Genomic DNA, 13,482 nt, shown 5'->3' on the forward strand with positions numbered 1-13,482 from the left:
AACTCAACTGCAGTTGACTGAGCCACTGATTGAGCCGCCTGTGCTGAAGCAGGGATATCCTGAAAACCTGACCTGTTGATGGCCCTTGAGGACAAGAGTTGGCCGCCCCTGGTCTATACTCAGCTATACGGCTTGTGCTTTTAGCACTGCTCCAGTAGCACATATACAATTACCTTTTCTGCATATCTGGCATCCATGGAATGTTTGGACATTAGGTTTCGCAATGCGGCCAGAGCAACGTGTCGAATGTCCTGGTCTTCCTGCAGTGCAAAGCCGATCTCCCTAATGAGTATTCCAATCAGGAAATGTTTCCGGCAGAAGTCATCGGTTAAGGTGTACTCCGGCATATCTTGATGAAAAGTAGACCAAATAAACAACTTGAAACGTTTACTTACCATTAAAAAGGACATTGTTAATATGTGAAATGTTTGTTGGTTCACTGACTGATGTTATGCATAATAGTGAAATAACATACCATCATATAAATAATATTTTTCCAGATCTCGCAGGGGCGTAGTATAGCGTCACTTACATAGCACTATACAATGGTCTTTTTTGTTGAATTAAAAGTCATGTTGCGTTTCTCAGTGTATGAATGTGCTTGTCATCCAATTAGCACATCTCAAGTCAATAAGCAATTTGGGGAATGATTACAAATGACTGATAGAGGAGATGGGTGAATCCTTCATGTACAAATGAAGCCGGACTTACCTTCCCCACAGCCAGGGCAGCTCTGGGGAAGGCGGGAGACGTGCGCAGGTGGCAGCTTTTTCCCCGGCTGCCAGGGAATGCCGTGCTTGGGTTTCTTGTGGCGTTCCCCGGGTAAAGTAAAACTGGCTAGATCTGCAAATTCACACATTTCTTGAAGCTGCTTTTATCTGTTTCATTTCTAAGAACATTTGTTTCATTCTAATCTACCACCTTTTCATGGTGTTGTCCAAGTAAATGCAACCATCAACACCGATGTCCATTGTCTGTGTATAAGATAATACTTAGATTGTAAGCTCTTCGGGGCAGTGACTACTTTTTCCTAATGTTACTTTTATTTCTCAAGCATTATTCCCATTATGTGTTAGATTATTAATATGTCACATGTATTACTGCTGTGACGCGCTATGTACATAGGTAGTACTATATAAATAAAGATATACGCACAATACTGCATTGTTACATAAACAAGAAACAAATAGCACTTACCTGATGCATGACAGGCGTTAGTGGAATCTGACGGTGTAATTGTGTCTTCATTTGATTCATAAATGGAAAAATGGAGAGAGTATTTAGGTAACAGGCTGGATAGGAGAGGAGAATAATCAGCATTAATTCATTCCAGTACAAAATGATATTAGATTGTAAGCTCTCCGGGCCGGGATTTCCTTTTCTGTGGTCTGACCTTATTTGTTGCACTTATTGTACTATCATTTCCTGGACTGTATTGTCTCTCTTGTAAAGCACTAAGTACAGTTGTGGGTGCTATATACAGGGCCGGTGCAACCACGCGACCTAGGCGGCAAATTTTGGGGAGCGGCGGCGGAAGAGGACGACGGTGGGTGCAGAGCAGCAGAGGCGGGTGGTGGGAGAGGAGGACTTCGAAACCCGAGCAGGGACCACCAGAGAGGCGCAGGGTGGCAGCGGTCCGACCTGGAAGACTTCACTGACTTCAGGTGTCTGTCACTGCTACAGCGCGCTGCTCCCCGCCCTGATCTGCTCCCGCCGTCCAACTCCTATGCCATCTCCCGTCCAACGTCCTCCCACCTCCCTCCTCTGCCACTGCCGCCACCCTGCTCAACTCCCGCGGTCCTCCTCCACCAAAGCCAGGCAGGGTGAGAGAAGAGGGGTGAGAGGAAGAGGGGATGGGGTGGGGGGGTGAGAGAGGATGAGAGAGGATGAGGAGGGGGGTGAGAGGATGAGGAGGGAGGTGATAGAGAGAGAGGGTGAGGGGGAGAGAGCATGAAGATGAGGGGGAGAGAGGATAAGGAGAAGTGGGAGAAAGAGGATGAGGAGGGGAGAGAGAGAGAGGATGAGGAGGGGAGAGAGAGAGGATAAGGAGGGGGGGGGCGAGAAAGAAGGGGACAATAGCGTATAAAATAAAACATCGAACATTCAGTGGTGAAGCTGAGTGTAGGGCTGAAGGTTCGCCTAGTGTACAGAATACCCTTGCACCAGCCCTGGCTATATAAATAAAGACATTCATACATACAGGGCCGCAGACAGTGGGGGAGAACAGAGACAACTGTCCCGGACCAGACACCTCTGACAGGGCTCAACTTCCATCTCCGGCCGGGCCCAAGCTCTCCTCCCCTGCAGCGGGCCTCTCTCTCCTGCTGCGGGGCCTGGCATCTGGTGTAAGCAGCGCCCCTACCAGCCAGAAGTGGGGAGGGACGAGTGCGGGGGATTGTGTTGGATTGGAGGTGGGGATGAGAAAGGTGGGTGCTAGAGAAGAAGTGGGGATGTGTATGATTGGGGGGCATCGCAAGGCCGCTGAAATGGGGCTGGGGGGGCTGCCTGCGACCCTTCATACCTACTAGTATTATTGTAATACACGTTTGCAGGGTCATTTCTTTGTTGCCATGTAATTGCTGGTCAGTCACCCACACTTTTTATTTAATTTAGAATTTTTTTTTTATAGCATAATTGGTTACACGATTCATGTTAATAACTATTGTTATTTCAAAAATCAGTTCAAATTCAGAATGGCTGACTGACATAATTAAACTTTAATGAAATGGTCATCGCTCAACAAGCTATTCTTTCTTATGTAAGGGAGTCAAGTTACTCGTTGAAAGTTCCTTTTGGACATGTTTAGTTAAGGCAAACTGACAATGACGGACTCAATGGAAACTTAATTATCTACGGGTGGTTATGCAGACATTGAAGGAGTGGAAAATAGAAGGTGAGGCACAGGTGGAGTATAGGGGTCGGTCTGGGTGAATGCATTAAGCTGACGCCAGCCGTGTGTGGCTGGTTTCAAATGATGCAAGACAGATTAGGTTGCAATTATAGGCCCTAATTGACTAAATTGTGCTATGCCTTAGCACACCTTAACACCCATTCATTTCATGCTTAGCACCCTTAAGTGAACTTGGCCCATATCAGTCTGCTGATTACCAATATTACACACCAAATATACAGCAGATACATACTATCGAGTCTACATTAGTCTGCTCATCTAACATAACTTGATATTAGACCATACTTTCTCTCCTATGTTGCCCTTTCCACCAAATGACATACAGACGTAGCAGATGTTATTACAATAACGCATTAGCCCTGACACTTTTTTGCCCGCTGCTCCTTCACGTATTGGCGCGTTGTGTGTTTCCCGCTACAATGCGCTGTCAGGAGTGGTAATGTCTGCGACATCTGTACATAGAGTCCAGTTTCGAGGGTAGCAGTTATCGGAAAAATAGCGATGGTGTTAAATGTTTAGCGCTGCGCAATCGCCTTTTCCGGAATTAGGAGCCCGTTTAGAGTTGGGCGCAACAGAGTTGATAGCAACTGGTCCAGAAATATAATAATGAGGTCTTAGATTAGCCATCGGCGTTTCTCTTTACGCTTAATTGCATCAGCACACGCCCTTAAAATCGTGACGTTTGAGCTAAGGCCCTCAGTCTGCAACAACTGAGTTTAGCAGAGGGAAGCTCTGCACCGAGCATTTTAATCATTTTGAAGGGGGTGGCTTTACATGGTTTTAATGTGCATTTTAGCCTCTAGATCAGCCTGAATAAGCTCTAACATGTAATGTGTGAACGCCGATGTTGAGCTCATTTAAATACATTAGGAAGATGAGTCTCCGGTCGTTATATTGTTGACCCCCAAGCCAACTGTCTTTTGCGCCTATTTGGATCCAACCCTAAATTGTTTTTGACAGGTTGTAAACCAGTCATTTGCACCCACTGAATGAGTTTGTGCTATTACTCCTTTGTCATTAACCAACTCTGAATTGGCGCCGTAGCGTGTGGGTATTTTTGAAGACTATTACTGTATTTATTCCTATCCTCCCCCCCCCCCCCCGAGGTAGCTCAGTGCCTTCCCACATACATCCCTTTATTCCCTGAAAGTACAATAAACAGGTATCTGATTAACCTACCTGGGATGTCTGCAGATCTTACAGGTAAGCACAGCGGAACAAAATGCTCATAGGTGCAAACCTCCTCAAGAAACTCAAACTTGCACTGATGCAAAATCTGAAACATAACAACATCAATTTACATTTGGTGAAAATACTATCAACGTTGTAAATAAAAACCGTTTTATAGCCTGACACATGAAAACATTATCCAGTTACAGTAGTTATAAAGAAGTCAGTCTTACTCTTAATCCTTTCTTACTGCTTAAGGCATCATTTTTATTTATCAATTACATTTTGGACCGTCCAAGATACAGTATAACAAATGTAAAAAAATGTCAGCTGGTTGTAGCTTTTAGAGCAGAGTTGAAGATTAGAAGACACCCTGTACTGTGTTACATGTGTATTTTATAAAGTTGAAAAGTATTATGGCCCCTATTTTCTAAACAGTGCTATTCCATAAGACACCGTCCAGTGCTAAAATCCATTGATTTGAATGGACTGTAAGTTGTTTTCCAGCACTGGAAAGTGCCAAAAAGCAAAAGAGCGCTTAGTAAATATGGAACCTTACTATCAATTCCGCCAAGTAAATGGGACATACTGTGCAGACTCTTCTGGAGCTGGAAGGTGTCTCATGGGGAGAGTGTACTTGGTCATGAAGTAGGCATTGGTAACTTACAACACTTTATTCTGCTGCAGCAACATGCAGTATGGGAACTTATTACAAACTCTAGTCACTACTAGGAACCCACTGGAACATAAACAAGATAGAGCAAGAGAGCTTCTAAGAAGACACATATTCACTCTACATGTTACAGCACCCTCTATGCATATACAGTACAACACCTCTCCCTCCTTAGCCAATGTATTTGTTCATCCATCAGGGGCACATTCTACTGTACGGAAGGAGTTTTCTGCATCTGTGCCACAACCTCAACCCATGCTGACAAATTATTGCTCTCCTCTGCAGAAAGAGAGGTTCTCCGGTATCCTGGATATCAGGTACCGTGGGCAAAACTCGAGCATCAACACTTGACTCTAGAGGAGGCTCACCCTGACTGACACTTGATTCTCTTTGTAACTAGTCAACATGGTGATTGATGGCGAGTCTTGTCCATCTATTTGTACCCTATTGGAGATGGGTCCTTTGACTTTGTAACTCTAGCAGGAACCCACTTTGGTCCAGCTCCATTGCTTCTTGCAAATACAAGAAGGAACACAAGGATGATGATAAGAAAAACTCTAGTCTGGTACTTCTTTTGCTGTAAGTGCTGGGGTAGGTCTGGGTTGATACGGGTCAAGGTAGATCTTGGGACAACATTCCATAAGCAGCTCAATTGGATTGATTCTAATAGTCGGGCACTGAGTGATGCATTGAGCCAGGAGGAACCTGGCAAGCTTTGCCAGCCAGTCTTCGAAGATAAAAGCTGTTCCAGTATCAGACACAAGGATATCTAGTTGCAAACAGCTGTTGAAAGGCAGTGATTGTTGTGGCAGACATTTATGAATTTATGATGGGGCTAATATCGCCATTCTAAGTAGGAGTAAATTATTATCTGGAAATTCTTACAGTGCCTTGATACTGTATGGACCAGCAAAGTCAATTTCTGGACCAAGGCATCTTAATAACTTCCCATAGAAACATTGGGGCTTTAGGTAGACTGTGTTGAGTAGCTTGGCATGCGCTGCACTCATTTATATCTCTCTCTATATGTTTACATTAATTCTGGGCCACCAGACATAACTTCTGGCTAGTGCTTTTATTCACACAATTACAGGATAGCTGCATGTCACATACTGTAACTAGGATGACTCAACTTCCTTTATCTGGAACGACAACTCTCTTTCCCCATAGCAGACATCCTTTATGAACAGACAGTTCATGTTGACAGTTTGTGTATGGCCTGAACACCTGAGACGGGTTCTTCAGCTGGCCATACACTTCACACCAAGTTCAGAACAGGAGCCAATGTAGTGTCTTTGGCAATCATTTCTGCAGCCACATCAGCTTGAAGAGGTGGGTCAGGAGCATCATGGATTGCTTTTAACTTGTCTCCTGTTGATTGGATACCAGATGCATTAATGTGACAGCTTTATCTCACATTTTTCTTTCATATACCTTATGCCTCAAAGCAGGATATAACTTCTCAAAGTCACTCTGCTAATATATCCTCAGATGGACCTATGATCAGGACATCATAAAAACATGGCGCAACCCCAGAAATTCTAGAGAGCTGCGTTTCCATGAAACGTTGGGACATTTTTGGTGCTACAGAAATTCCTAACTGAAGACTCTTAACTCAGAAGGTGGCTCAATGGGTTATGACTCTCTGTGCAACTATCTCATCCTCATCAACGATCATCTGTAGATGTATGTTTGGAGAAGGTTGAGGTGAGAGAGCCTTGTTTACTATCCATTTATAGACACCCCTGATTCTCACGCCTCCATTCAGCTTGTGAATTGGAACAATTGGTGAAACATATTTTATTTCTGTGACTGGCTCAAGGACTACCTGTGCAGCATGATGCTCACGCTATTTAGGCATAAGGTGTAGGAAGCATGTCTAGCTTTTATGTGTATGGCTATAACTGAAGGATTCGCTGCTGGTCATTTGTGAGCTACTCGATCATCAAATAAAAAATTATGAAATTCCTCAGTGATATTCATTAGTTGTCTTGTTGGATGCTTTGGATGCGTTGGATGCTGATTCCCAATTGTGTAAACCAGTTCCTTCAGGGAGGCTTTTACTTTCCCTTGAAGGCACCATAACATACTCTTACACCACAGCTTCCAGCCGGTTCAACAGTCTGTCCATTATCATCATGAAGGCTACTTGAAGGCCTTAATAACTTGGCAGCAATACTGCAGAAAAAAACGATGGAATATGTATTCACTTATAATTGAGGCTCTTTACCCTCAGTCAACTTTCATTTTGCACTCACGGTCATCGATGTGTCCAGTTGCGATCATTTCGGACCCTTCAGGTAACTGGTCATAGACATTCTGAATGTGGTAAAGCATTTTGCCTCATTGCCTAATGTAGCCTCTGCTTTTCTTGATGCTACAGCTTGAGAACTATTCCCAGAATTCCTTTGTCTCTTATGTTTAGCCTTTGATCTGTAGACAAAGGATATGGCCTTTTTTCTGCAGTAGTAACATTCTGCATCTTTGAATCTACATGCAGAACATTGGTTCAGGCTTCTGCAGCCTGACCACTGGTTGGAACAGTTGGATATTTTCCAGTGATGTAGTGGAGGTTAAATTAAAATGTTAATTGCTGTGATAATTATTCAGGTGACTATCATCTTCCCGAGTCTAATGAAAACGGGGAACTTTGGTCACTGCAATGCAAATTTCTCTGGGGTTCTCTGCTCAATGGCGAAAGTAAAATTGGTAGCAGCCCCGGCTTGGTTCACAGTATGCCGGTTTAAAGGTTGCTGTCCTGCGGGCCAGTAGGAAGCTGCGTGACATCACCCCTTGTAACTTTCTATTGGTCCGCGTGACGTGGGGGGGAGGGGAGGTGGAGGGAAAGGAGGGGGACATATATTTTTGGATACCAATGGTAAGCCATTCATCATCTATAGATGCTAGCATAAGACATGGGAGATGTTTACCGAATGCAAGATTATACACATGACAACACACCTACAAAGTGTAAGGTTAACTACATAGACACGGAATTAATGCTGGTTCTTACCTTGTGATCCCCTGGGCCAAACATATTGATGTAGCTGCTGATCATCTTAAATATGAAGCCACGGTCCATGAATGTGAAGCAACGCTAGAAAACACAGTTGACGTAATGGTTATACTGTATGGTAATGGCCAGGCAACCACATAACACATACAGTAAGTATTCTAAGTGTACACGTTGCTGCTACTCTCGTTGGAATTCATTCTCAGTATTCAAGGTTAAATAACTATCATTTTGTGGCAATCAAAGAAGGCCAAATCAATACAGAATGTATCGTTTTTATGTTTGGGTATTGTAGAATTACTAATCACAAAGCTACAGGAATATCAAATCATTTGAAGTTTCATTAATTCACATGAATATGAATTTGCATAAGTTCAATATACAGCATTAAGCCCTAACCTTTAGTACAGTGATTTCCAACTTTGGTTAAAGAACCATATAATTATATTGTGAAATTCTGCAGAACCCCCACTCTCTCTAATAGCGCGTCTGAGATCAGATGCATTGTAAGGAACCCCAACTCTCTCTAATAGCGTGTCTGAGATCAGATGCATTCTAAGGAACCCCAACCCTCTCTAATAGCGCGTCTGAGATCAGATGCATTGTAAGGAAACCAGCACACAGACAATCTCTCCTCCCCCGTCTGTTTCCCCACCCCAGTCTGCAGCAGTTCACGGGTTGGAGAAGGCCTCTCTTGCCCCCCCAGGTAAAATACTGTGCGTCCGTTGTGATTGAGTGTGTGTGTTGTGTACTGTGATTGAGTATGTGTTGTTATTGTGTGTGTGTGTGTTGTGATTGAGTGAGTGTTGTGATTAAATGTGTGTGTTGTGATTGAGTGTGTGTGTTGGGGGGAATTGACTGTGTGTGGGGGGTAATTGAGCATGTGGGGGGAATAGAGTGTGTGTGTGTGTGGGGGGGGCTCTGGTGGCATTTGAGTATGTGGGGAAGGGGGGAAATTGAGTGTGGAAGGAGGGGGGATATTTGAGTATGTGGCAGGAGAAATTTAAGTGGGGGAGAAATTCAGTGTGTGTCTGCGGGGGAACTGAGGGTGTGTGGGGGGGAATTGAGTGTGTGTGTTTGTGGGGGGGGATTAAGTGTGTATAGGGTGGTGGTATTGAGTGTGTGTGGGGGTGGTGGTGGGTGGGATTGAGTGTGTGTGTGGAGGGGGAATTGAGTGTGTGTCTGGAGGGGGGGAACGGAGTGTGTTTGTTTTGGTATTGAGTGTGTGGGTGTGGTGGGTGGGATTGAGTGTGTGTGTGGAGGGGGAATTGAGCGAGGGGGAGAATTTGAGCATGTGTGTAGGGGAATTGAGCGTGTGTGTGAGGGGGAATTGAATATGTGTATCGGGGGGATTTAGTGTGTGTGTGTGGGGGGGGGGGTGAGCATCTGTGTGTGGGATTTGTGTGTGTGTGGAGGGGCATTGAGTGAGGTGCGGGGTTGTGTGTGAGTGAGAGAAGAGGGGAAGAGTGAGAGCGATTGGGTGAAAGAAAGGTGGGGAGAGAGGGAGGAAGAATAAGAAAGAGACACGTGTGGGGAAGGGGGACAGTGAAGATGAGAGGGGGACACAGTGAGGATGAGAGGGGGACAGTGAGGATGAGAGGGGGACAGTGAGGATGAGAGGGGAACAGTGAGGATGAGAGGGGGACAGTGCGGATGAGAGGAGGCGGCATCGACATGGGGGACCGTGGTAGAAACTAAATGTGTTTTTTGTTTAGAGGCTATTTCAACATTTTTGCAGGGGGCCAAAAATGTAGTTTCCCCACTGCCCAAGGGGATCCCTTACCAATAAAATAGAATCCAATTAAAAGCAACTTGGGCTCTATTTATCAAAGTCTCCCAGATACAAAATTGGGCCAAAAGCAAAACAAATGCCACCAGCATGATCAATTCCAAAACTCCCATTGCTTTCTATGGGATTGTTATTCTATTCTGGAGCACTGTATGCTTTAGGGATTTCGCTCCACTGTTGCAGCTAGGAATCTTTAATAAATTCACCCATTGAGGTTATTATTTTGATAACTCCAATGTGCCACTATTTTGCGGCAATTTGCACCAACGTGTCCAGCTGGGAGATTTTAGTACATGGTCCCACCAAATATTCACCTTTAGAAAATAGCCGACACTTAGGTTGGCTTTCCTGGTTTCTTCCAGAGCGTCTCTGTATTTCCAAATGACGTGGTCCGAGAAACCCATCACGAGTAATTCCAACTCACTGAGGAACGAGTCCGGAAACCTCTTAGTGCGCTGAACCTTAAAACAAAAAGAGGTCAAATGGGTTACGGCGTCACTTTTCATTAACCCCTTTAGACCCACATCCACAGACCTCCGTTAAGTGAGTTATGCCTAAACGCAGGAGTAGCCAACTCCAGTCCTCAAGGGCCACCAACAGGTCAGGTTTTCAGGATATCCGTGCTTCAGCACAGGTGGCTCATTCAGTTGAGCTACCTGTGCTGAAGTAGGGATATCCTTAAAACCTGACCTGTCGGTGGCCATTGAACACTGGCGTGGCCATCCTTGGTATAGCTTCTCGTTGTACATTAGCTAGCTGTAACATATGAGTGAGTTTTTATGTTGATAATACTTCTGTCTGCAGGGTAGTGTAGATTGTAACTTTTTCGTAGCTCCACATTACAAGGTGTTGGATTCAGAACAATGAAGGTGTATTAGCATTAAAGGAGCAGGTCCCCTTACTCTGTTTATTTTCTTTGCCCACTCCCTTTCCACCCCTTTTACATGTATAGGAAGCAGGGTGTCTCCAGAGCAGAACCGTATTCATTTCAGCTCCAGGGACCCCCTAGTTCCAAAGAATACTTACCGGGGAAGGTGCCGCGGGTAATATCCGCTCTGATGTATGAAATTGTGGCCTTATCTACTACAGGTGATGTTACTGTATTTGAAAGCTAACATATTATATGTTATATGTCTAATGAAGACTTAGGGAACCAACTTGAAAGTCCTTCATAGATCAAATTATAAGGTGCAGAGCTTTCAAAATCCAGCTGTTCCCTTCAAGTGTACTGTATAGGGCAGGGTGCTCAACACCAGTCCTCCCCCACCCCCTCCACCCCCAACAGGTCAGGTTTTCAGGATATCCCTGCGTCAGCACAGGTGGCTCAATCAGAGGCTCAGTCTTTGACCATGGCAACAGGTATACTAGAACAGCCAGAAACGTTGTGCTCAATTGAGACCAGCACTAAAGAATGATTTGAATATCCCATGTGTACAGTATATACGGCGAGGTATATTCTAAGTAATACTTCAGCATCTCTTCATCACTGAAACAATCATGGAAATATTTATCTTTTTACCTGCATCATGTTATTGTAATGGAGATGTTGGGCCATGGATTTGATGATGATCGCAAAGAAGAACCAGGAATGCTGTTAAAAAGGAGAAAAACCCAACTATTAGGTGCTTCCTCGGTATGTTGTGAAACTGCTTCTCTAGGTCAGGAAAGTGTCATTTCAATGACTGTAAAGGAAAGGCTGCCCTGGCATGGAGAAGCAGACAGCTTCTAGGGCCTTAACCTGTAACACACTGTATCACAGAAAACAAGCCTGTTTTTCCCGCAGTATTAGACAATAAACATGTTTTTACAGTTGTGAGATGAGCCGGGAGATATAGTGTTAAGTACTGTAGAAAATACATGGTTTATAATAATGATATGTTCATGGATTAACGTGTTAAATATACTGTAAATCACGGAGTGTCGTTGCTGACTTAATCATTCATTAATGTTTACTATTGAGCCAATTTGGAGGCTATTGTGTGAAAGCTATGTAGATATTTATATTCAAATAAGGAATGTTTAAATACATTCCAACAGTCTTAATAGATAATATACTATACACACACCAAATGTGGAATCCTGCAAGACAAAATAGAATAGAACTTGGATAATGATTTAAAAGTGTGGAAAACACAAAGTTATGCGTCTCATCTGCTCACACATTACGGTCTTTATAGAATATCCTCTGAAACTGTCTTCTTGTGAAAGAGATGGCTGTTCATATCATACTGAGTATGGACTCATGAGAGCATTCATCACAGTCTATTTAGTGACAAAACTTGTACTATCCCCTAAACACAGAAGTGTTAAACCAAATGGCACACCAGCTAAAAAATTGGAAAAAAAAGGTATCATGTTTAATGAGCAGTAATAATAATAATAATAATAATAATAATAATAATAAAAACAATGGCACCCCATGGCATTGGTAGATTATTCTTGCTCTTATCTTTTTGATTTAGCTTTTTGACTTGGTGTGCTTGCACAGTGTTTTGGTGTTTCTAGTACAACCCCAATGAGGTTGGCTTGTTGCTTTAAGCACCTTGCTATAATCAATTTCCCCAAATCACATCAACATAAACTCCTTTTACTACCAAGCCAAATAAAATGGAAGATGTGTGAATAAGCAGATTATTATATTTAGCGTAGACACAAGCTAAGAAACAAAAACTGGGCGGGGGCTGGGAGAACGGCACTCCAGCCATACTACTCGTTTGTTCTTTTTTGTTTTTCTTATTATTATTTGGTCTGTGGGTCCTCCAGAGCACGGGTGCACAAACTTACCTACATGCGCCCCCTGTATCCTCTCCCCTCCGGCTCGTGCCCCCCCCCCTCCCTGCATGGCTCAAGCGTCAAATTATGCCGCAGGGTCATTTGACGCCAGTTGCAATGGAGACGCGTCGCTGGAACGCCAGGTAAGTGAAAAGTTACACAGGCCTTGCGCGATCCCCGGCATTTATTTTAAATGCCTTCGGGGAAGCGCAGGGCCTCTGTAACAACCTTGAAGTAACAGGCGCGGCCCCTTCTTTGTGCACCCCGGCTCTAGAGCAGAGGTTCCCAACTCCAGTCCTCCAGGACCACTAACCGTTTTTAAGGCTATCCTCTCATTAGCACAGGTGGCCCAATCATATTGGCCCTTATTCTGTACTTTGTGAGCGCAGATGACGTGCTATCACATGAAAAGCCCCATTAAAGTCAAGTGGTCCTTCAGATCACGAGTTGGGAACCTCCGTATGTCTAGAGCAGTGGTTGCCAACTTCAGTCCTCAAGGCCCCCGGCCCTAACAGTCCAAGTTTTATGGATATTCCTGCTTGAACACAGATAGTTCGGTCAAAATGACCAAGCTACTGTAGTGATTGAGCCACTTGTGCTAATGTGAGGATATCCTTAACCTGGACTGTAAGGGGTCCTTGAGGGTTGGAGTCGTGAACCACTGCTCTAGGACTCAAATGCAGTGCTCTATTTTCCAGGGACCACCCGGTTCCCTTACTATCTAACTTTTTAAAAATGCAGGTTAGATGAAAAAAATAAATCAAGATGGCCAATAGAGTTTTCTATTGGCTGCCAAAGCGAGGGTGACCCCAGCAGCAAAATTGTTCTTCCGGGAAGAATTCTTGTCTGGAAGTTTTAAAAGTAAATATTTCAGAGAACGAGGGGTCCCCAGGGACCAGGGCGGATGTCATTGACCCCAGCTTCTCCTGCATCAAATCAATGTAAAAATACAAAATTGTTATTGAAGAGGGTGGTAATAAAGGCACGTCACACTTCAGAAAACTTACCCTTAAAACATGCTTTATTGTAGCTTGCTCATTGGATTTTAACAGGCTTGTCAAGCCTTTAGCAAGTTCCTCATGGACAGTCCTTTCCGCGTAGGATTTTGTTTTAAACACGTACTAAGAGATAAAAAGAATAAACATACACTGTAT

The 13,482-nt window shown here is 44.0% G+C and overlaps 1 protein-coding gene across 10 annotated transcripts in view; it reads right to left on the bottom strand.

Moving 5' to 3' along the window:
- Positions 1-13,482, bottom strand: part of DOCK10 (dedicator of cytokinesis 10) — a 238,988-nt gene that overhangs the window by 56,045 nt on the left and 169,461 nt on the right. For all 10 annotated transcript variants that reach the window (XM_075570118.1, XM_075570116.1, XM_075570119.1 and 7 more), the window contains exons 26-32: positions 13,336-13,449; positions 11,076-11,147; positions 9,871-10,017; positions 7,768-7,851; positions 4,091-4,187; positions 1,198-1,242; positions 174-349 (exon numbers count right to left, since the gene is read on the bottom strand). In XM_075570118.1, coding sequence (XP_075426233.1) covers positions 174-349; positions 1,198-1,242; positions 4,091-4,187; positions 7,768-7,851; positions 9,871-10,017; positions 11,076-11,147; positions 13,336-13,449 — 735 coding nt within the window. The remainder of the gene's footprint in view (positions 1-173; positions 350-1,197; positions 1,243-4,090; positions 4,188-7,767; positions 7,852-9,870; positions 10,018-11,075; positions 11,148-13,335; positions 13,450-13,482) is intronic.

This window comes from Ascaphus truei, chromosome 14 (genome assembly GCF_040206685.1).
Source record: "Ascaphus truei isolate aAscTru1 chromosome 14, aAscTru1.hap1, whole genome shotgun sequence".
NCBI lineage: Eukaryota > Metazoa > Chordata > Amphibia > Anura > Ascaphidae > Ascaphus > Ascaphus truei.